Source organism: Triticum dicoccoides, chromosome 5A, assembly GCF_002162155.2.
Source record: "Triticum dicoccoides isolate Atlit2015 ecotype Zavitan chromosome 5A, WEW_v2.0, whole genome shotgun sequence".
Lineage (NCBI taxonomy): Eukaryota > Viridiplantae > Streptophyta > Magnoliopsida > Poales > Poaceae > Triticum > Triticum dicoccoides.
Genome location: NC_041388.1, coordinates 86661860 through 86669299, shown reverse-complemented (window position 1 = coordinate 86669299; position 7440 = coordinate 86661860). Strand labels below are relative to the sequence as shown.

Genomic DNA, 7440 nt, shown 5'->3' with positions numbered 1-7440 from the left:
GAAGCTGAGGTGAAGCACATGGGCACCAATACCATCATGTTAACGAATCATGGCCCCCAACATGCTGCAAGCTAAAGCCGAGTGCAGGAAGGGGGCAAAAAGCCACACTAATGCTGCATTATGGTACTAACAATATGGCACATCACAAAGCTAAATATCACCAACACTTCAGCATGTAATAGTAAAAGTGGGGTTGAAGAAGGAGTGCACAAACGGAAAAACACCTCAATCCATTCATAGAAGTTTTTGGCATACATCAGCAGCTCCTGTAAAATACAATCACCACCATCTCATACTAAATAAAGAGAGATGTGTGAAGGAGAAAGGGAGAGAAAAAAACAGCTAGACCGACGGACCCATGATATGGAACACTAAAATAATGAGCAACAACCACTCTGGACCGACCTTACAGTCTCCCCTAAAAGTTAGTTTGACCAGAGACTATTTCAAACCAAAGCACACTGGACTGCTAATTAGGAACGATGAAATCACTCTCGGCTGCCGACGAAGAAGTCCTTCTTCCTCGCTGGCCTCTGATAATTAGTATTGCTACCAAGGAAAGAGCAGCACCACCACCATGATGGTTAATCATGTGGCTGGATGGATGGAGGAGAACACCCCTGGTTCTTCTTCCACAGGCACTGGCAAAAAAAAAACCCAGAAAGACTACCTACGACACCATTATCTCTGAATGAGATCAGAAAGGATTCTTCACACAGGGCCTCTCCTCAGGGTCAGGGATATGGAAGAGGAAGACCATGTGACTGCTTAACCTTCCCTATTTACAGGGGGCATTTGGAATTTCAAAGATCCAAATCCTCCTTTTGCCCTTCTCTTTCTACCCTACATTCATCAAAATGAGTCAGTAGCACTGCAAGCAGCAGTATGAACAGACCAGGAAATCACTTGCAATCTCGCTGCAGGGCTCCGCTCCACGCAACATTATCATCGGCCTTCTCTAGAGCAGCAACCTTGGCACCATGGCACGGGAGAAGACCACCGGCCTTGCTCTTCCCACTCTGCGGAAGCTCCATGGTCTCACTGATGGATCCAGACTTGATATCAGTGGGTGGGATGAAGCAATCCATGGAGAGACCGGGAACATTGAACGCCACCTCCTCAATGCTCCATGCCTCTTCCATGCGAGTCTTGGTGTGGCTCATGGCCACCTCTCCGAAACGGAAGAGGGTCACGGCCGAGCGCCCAGCATGTGCAATCATTATCCCCTCCACTGGCCGGTAGTCCTCGATGAACGAATTGATGGTAGTCTCCCAGTAAACCGCATCACCTCCGGTTGTGGACTGAATTCGAGTGAGGTGAGAATCCTCGAGGTGGACAAGAAGCCCGGTCTTCTGGCTGAAGTACCCAAAGAGGACATGCCGGATGATCTCCGCGAGCCCCTCGCTGCGTGCTCTTAGCGTCTCAGGATCAGCACACAGCTTCAGAATGAAGCAATCGTCCCCATTCACCTTCCTCTCGCCAATGCAGCGTGCACCAGCAAACATGCTCGCCGTGGTCAAAGGATCCAGACCCTATAGAGAAAAAGGAACAATAATCTTCAGACTCCGTTTTCGTGCACAGTAGTGTGTCGATGAACTGAGAAAAGACCACCTAAAGATGGTGAAAATGGTGCTGGCGTTGTACCTGAAGCGAGCGGCGGAGAGGGCGGACAGGTCCCTTGGCAGAATGTGCACCAAGCCATGGAGTGTGGCGCCAGACGAGCTTGCCGTTGCATCCGGCGTGCACCTTGCTCCCACCAACAGCCAGCTCAATGTACCACATCTCGGGAGCCATCTGCCACAGCACGAACCGGCCTGGTTCAGCACAGCGCGCCGCCATGCGGTTCTTCACGACACGCCCCGCTGTCTCGCACTCGGTAGCCACCATGCGCACCTTCCCCATGGCATACGAGTTGCGGACTGAAGAGAGGAGCTTCTGCCCGCCGGAGGCAGCCAGATACTGCTGCAGAATGTACTGCGCCGACGAAGTCTCCTGCATAGACCAGATCAACACCTCGCTGTTAAACAGCTATAAAGCCATGGTAAAAACCATTTTTCACAGCAAGTAGCTCATTCAGCTTTAAGGTTAATCTTTCTTCTTTACAGCAAATACACATTATCTGTTAAAGGGGTGTACTGTATCATACAAGGAAAGCCATTTTTTCCCTTTTAGAGTGGCAATATGTTCAGATGCCAATTTTGTAGCAAATACATGAACCCTTGCCGAACCCATCACAATCAGCAACTCATTTTTATACAGTGTTTCCCCTAACAAACCAACAAGTTTCTGGAACACATTTCAGGGAAAACGTCAAAGAACAATTTAATAATAACTTATATAAGAGAACAAAAAAGTAGTACTAATTCCAGCCAAAAGGAGTTGGCGGTAACAATCAATAATCAAATCTTCTAATGGACAGAAAGATTTGTACTCACGAGAGCACCGGAGCGAACTCAATCTAGAGCAAGAAGAAGCAAAGCAGAGAAGGGAACAACGGCGAGCTCTTACAATGGGGGTGTCCTTGATGCTGAGGTGCGGGAGCGGCTCGGCGGCGCAGACATGCACGGGCGCGAGCGCCGCGCCCATGACCCCGAGCAGCATCCTGAGGTCGTTCCGCCTCGCCGCGCCGGCGCCGCCGCCGGAGGCCACGGGCCCGGACGACGGGGCGCGCGCGAGCTGGCCGCGCACCCAGCGCCCCCACCCGTCCCTGCGCGCGCGCCCGGCGCCCTCGCCGCCGCCGGCCTCCTCCGGATCCGGGCCCTCCATGAGCGGCGCGAGCGCCTCCCCGCCGCCGCCCCCCGCGTACCGCAGCGCCGCCTTCGCCGCCGCCACCTCCTCGGCCCTGCGCCGCGCCCGCGCCGGCGACAACCCGCGGGCCACCTCCTCCCGCAGCGCCGAGAAGAAGCCCTGCTTCTTGTCCATGGCCGGTGGCAGGGACCTTGTCGCGATTACCCGAGACCACAAGCGCCTTCCCAAGACAAAGCCTCAGGCCAGTGTGTAGCTGTGTTGGCGACAAAGAGAGAGGGGTGTGGAGTGGGGTGCGAATATAAACCAAGCCGAGGGGGCTGGGCCGGAAAAGGGCTGGGAGCAGACTGGAGGCGCAGCGCCGAGTGTGTGACCTCCTGAGCGACTAGGACTGGACTGCGCGGGGCGGTTATCACACTGGGCGGCTGGCTAGGGTTACCGCCTTGGTGAGCTTACCCTCCGCTGCTCTCTGTGCCATGTTGGAATGTTCAGAAATTCTGATTTTTGAGAGATACTTCAGGGATTTTCTTTGTACTGTAATACCTTTGAGTGATACATCAGGATTTTTCTTTAGTGGATCTGATTTTATTTTGATGTTTTTCTGTAATGGTGTTTGCAAGAGTCGCTCTGTTGCTTTTTTCTTTTCTTTTGAAATGTTGTTGCTTTGTTTAATTGAATGCATGTCATGTAAGCTAGACCATTCGCGTGCTTTACAAGTTGGAGTTTTTTCCGCATGTTTATCTGCATACGTTTTCATAGCAAAGTAAAGCCGTGGTAACCGGTCTTACGCCACAACTTAAGTTGTATGAGTCACGTCTCTTTTCATATAAAAAGTAAATGGAAACAAAATTCATAATATGATAAGAACAATATTTTTTATTGTAAGCGCCTAATTCAGAAGATGTGGTTGGGGTTCTCAGTGTGCATCGCCATAGACCATAGTGTGTACAAAGAGCCAGTGTCATACAAAGGACACACAGATTACCTCTCACGCTTCCTTTTCATTCATAGAAAGTGATGCAATATTGGATTCACATTTCCTTTTCGTCACATAGCAACAGCAACAATCCTTATGCTATGCGTAATTGAAACAACCTAAAAGGAAAAACAAGGAAAGAAAAAGGGAAAGCTTTTTTTTTTTTTGCCCTTTGCGAGGAGGAGAAAAATGCTTCACCTACTACTACTCGCTGGCGAGGTGAGCGCATCCAACTGGCACTGTCCGTCTCTGACACATGGTCCCCACGTGAGCCCATGGCACGCCGTCATGGCGCGAAGCTTCGCAGGTTTGGGAAAACGGACAACGAGCCAGCCTGCCGTTACGTGTGTACTGTGCTCACGTGGCACGCATCGCAGGCATACCACACCCTGCCCCGGATGGACCGTGTAGCCACTCCTAATCCTACTTGCTTAGATTACATTAAAAAAAAGGGTGCTTTAGATAGCTTTATTAAGGTTAAGGTGGCAGCACTAATTGGCTTTGCTCCACACTAATCACCCAAAGCTAAAAGGGTTCCATGATCGTGATCTTGTTCTTCTTGCTCTTTCCCGAAATTCATGGTACGGTTTCGCACGGCCGGATTTGCGGTTCTAAATAAACCGAAAACGCAGCTTCGTGTATCTTACCCAAACTAAAAATAATACTGTACTTCGATATTACAGAATCAGTTGGTAAAGTCAAATTAAGCTACTAGTCACGGCGACTAGTTAAATACTCCTTCATAGCAGCAATTGGTGTATTTTGTTTAATAATCAACTGGTCAGTCAAGAGCAGAATAGTAGTAGTACAAAAATTACACGAGGCCATATGTGACCATGCTTCTAAGAACTTCAGTTCCGACCGTTTGAAACGCACCACCTCATATTTTTAGAGGCCTGGAAATATGTGCAAATAAAACTAGATTCGTCAAAGCGGCAGCGGTTTCTCAACTGACATGTGGGCCCGGTTGTCTGCGTGGTGGAGCTCGACCGACCGACCGCACGCGGTGCCAGCTGGAATTCTTAATCGATTTTGTAAGATTGTGTTCGTACTGCACTAGGCGATATTGTATTCGGTTTTGCGGAATTCGCGATGGCACGCGTGGTGTGTGGTTAACTATGAAGCGATTTATTTGTTTTTATAGGGATGGTGTATGTAATGCTTAGCCGTGAGGACAATCTCCATCAAGCAGGTCGCGCGGCGTGCGGTCGAGGTGTGTTGATTAGCATGTTTGGATGGTGATGTCAACTAATCACTCCCCATTAATGGCATGATGACCTAGATGGGTTGGAATCTCCGTTAACAGTGATATTTTTTTAGTGCGGAGATGACCTAGCTTGTTTTGGACCATTTGTTTACACTGGTCGTAATAAAAGTATCATAAATGATATCATGCATGCCAACTAGACTTTGGATGATGAGACACACAATTAAATGAGGAAAAAAAGGATGTGCTATCATATTATGATACCGTATCATATTAAATGTATGAATTTGTTTAGCACACATCTAGATATGCCCTAGTTATTGCACATCTAAGTGAGTTAATCAAACTAGAAAAAAAAAGATAAAACAAATGTTTGCATGAATATTTAGGGCCTGTTTGGTTCCAAACAAGTCACCAACTTATAAGTCGAAAAGTGAAAAAAGTGACTTATTTTGCCAAACAGACCCGACTTATAAGTCACCCCAACTTATAAGTCATAAGTTGCTCCACCCCAACTTAAAACTTATAAGTCACCCCCTTTTGCGTGGGTCCCACCATGTGCATGATGTTGATCGGTGTGGAAAGGTGTGTCAGGTGACTTATAAGTCAGGTGACAACCAAACAGGCGTGACTTATAAGTCACTAGTTTTAAGTCACCTGACTTATAAGTCGGGTGACTTATTGAAATCAAACAGGCCCTTAGCTTAAATCAATGACATAGCACTTAGATGTGCAAGATGTGCTTTAGCAAAAGTGTAAATGTATTACTACTTTATGTCATGCATGACAATTAATAAGGCAACCTGAGATACTAACTTATAATGCTATGCATGACGCAGGTAGTATCATACACTATATCATATATATGATACTAGTATATAATATTCTCCATTACAACCAGCCTTATAAAAACAAGGGTGTAGACTACATTACTGAGAGATCAGTGTAAATTAATATCAACAACTTGAGATCTGTTGGGTTCATTAAATGATTTATTCTGTACAGTTGACCCGGCAAATATGTAGAAAATCATTCATAAGAACCTGCAATGTATTTTTCATGTGGTTTTTCCTGTAGACTTAATAAATTATTATAACGTTCAGTTGGCGACCATGTCTGTGATATTAATTATAGTGAACCGAACATGATAGAGCCACTAGAAAATTATGTTAGTGACAAATTAACAGGTGTGTGCGAGCTAACTTTCACTTTGCAGTTCATCTTTAATTTAATGCATATAGTGGCGCGTCGACAACTTGTTCCGACGGCGATAGTGATTGTGTTGATAGTGTTGGGTCCTTGATGCAATTTTTATTATGTTTGAGATATTTTGTACTTCTTAGCGACATTTATAATGGATCTGGATCATTTCTCAAGAAAAATATTATTGTCCTTTTCAAAGTAGTATCTGCCATCTACAAGAATTGGTGCTCTAAAATAAAGAATTGGTGCTAAAAATGGTGTGCAAAGGGCCAAACAATATCCATTCAAAATAGGAAAAGCTATCTGTCTCTACACGCTCGCTAAGCGATTAATGATGTTTCAAATCTTACTCTGTAGTTTTCAAATTTCACACGAAATGGACATGGACAGTGATGCTTACACAATTAATCATCTGTATGGTTGAGCACTGTCCATGATCGATCATTAAGCCTAAGCTGCTTCTTTCACACTCATTCCATTGATGACCACAAACAGTGGCAGATTTTGGTCGCTCTCGCAATGACGCCGGATGTAATGCTCTCAAGAGTGTTGGGAGTCCACTGTCAGCTAGCTATCATGTATACGGAGCAAACCATGATTAAGCTCTAGGCATGACAACTCCATTAATTAACCCCACATACAATGTGACCTCTAAATTAGATATACCAACAAGCAAAAAGTTGTGGACCAAAAGCCAAATTTGACCTTTTATAAGAGATGGCCTATCAACTATCATATGTACTCCCTCCGTCCGGAAAAGCTTGTCCCAAATTTGTCCATCAAATGGATGTATTTAGCACTAACTTGGTGCTATATACATCCATTTGAGGGACAAGTTTTTCTGGATGGAGGGAATATATATTAGCACTAATTGATTTTTTTTAGAATTGATTAGTACTATATGTGGCTGTGGATCCATGGGGTAGTTCCATAACAAGGACTCGGCCAGCAGGCCTGAACAGTCCAAGTTCATGTCAAGAAATCACTCGGCTGGGTCCGGCATCACGGAGGCCCACCCGGCTGTTCTTCGCTATGTGAGCATCATTTCAGATAATTTTGGAGGAGTTATGTGGTGCTATTATGGACATCTCTAACGTCGCCCCTCAAACCTGATGGAAAATGGAAAAAAAATCTACGAACACCCAAGATTTATCTAGCAAAAGCATAGCAACAAGAGGAGAGAGTGTGTCTACGTACCCTCGTAGACCGAAAGCGGAAGCGTATATAACACTGTTGATGTAGTTGTACTCTTTGCAATCCGACCACGATCCAACCGACCTAGTGGCGAACGGACGGCACCTCCAAGTTT

General features: G+C 46.1%; 1 protein-coding gene across 1 annotated transcript; it reads right to left on the bottom strand.

Annotated features, from left to right (window-relative positions):
- Positions 1 to 205: 205 nt before the first annotated feature.
- On the bottom strand, positions 206 to 3113 carry LOC119299543. Its single transcript, XM_037576742.1, has 3 exons — positions 2509 to 3113; positions 1645 to 1992; positions 206 to 1532 (listed from the first exon to the last, which is right to left on the bottom strand). The coding sequence occupies exons 1-3, from the start codon at positions 2920 to 2922 to the stop codon at positions 903 to 905; spliced, it is 1392 nt and encodes a 463-aa protein (XP_037432639.1). The 5' UTR covers positions 2923 to 3113; the 3' UTR covers positions 206 to 902.
- Between the last annotated feature and the right edge of the window lie 4327 nt (positions 3114 to 7440).

Excerpts from the sequence above, each read along its gene's own strand:
- LOC119299543 (XM_037576742.1), bottom strand. The coding sequence starts at position 2,922 with ATGGACAAGAAGCAGGGCTTCTTCTCGGCGCTGCGGGAGGAGGTGGCC. Across the intron at positions 1,993-2,508 it reads GCATCAAGGACACCCCCATT|GAGACTTCGTCGGCGCAGTA; the intron begins GTAAGAGCTCGC and ends TGGTCTATGCAG. Across the intron at positions 1,533-1,644 it reads CTCTCCGCCGCTCGCTTCAG|GGTCTGGATCCTTTGACCAC; the intron begins GTACAACGCCAG and ends TTTTCTCTATAG.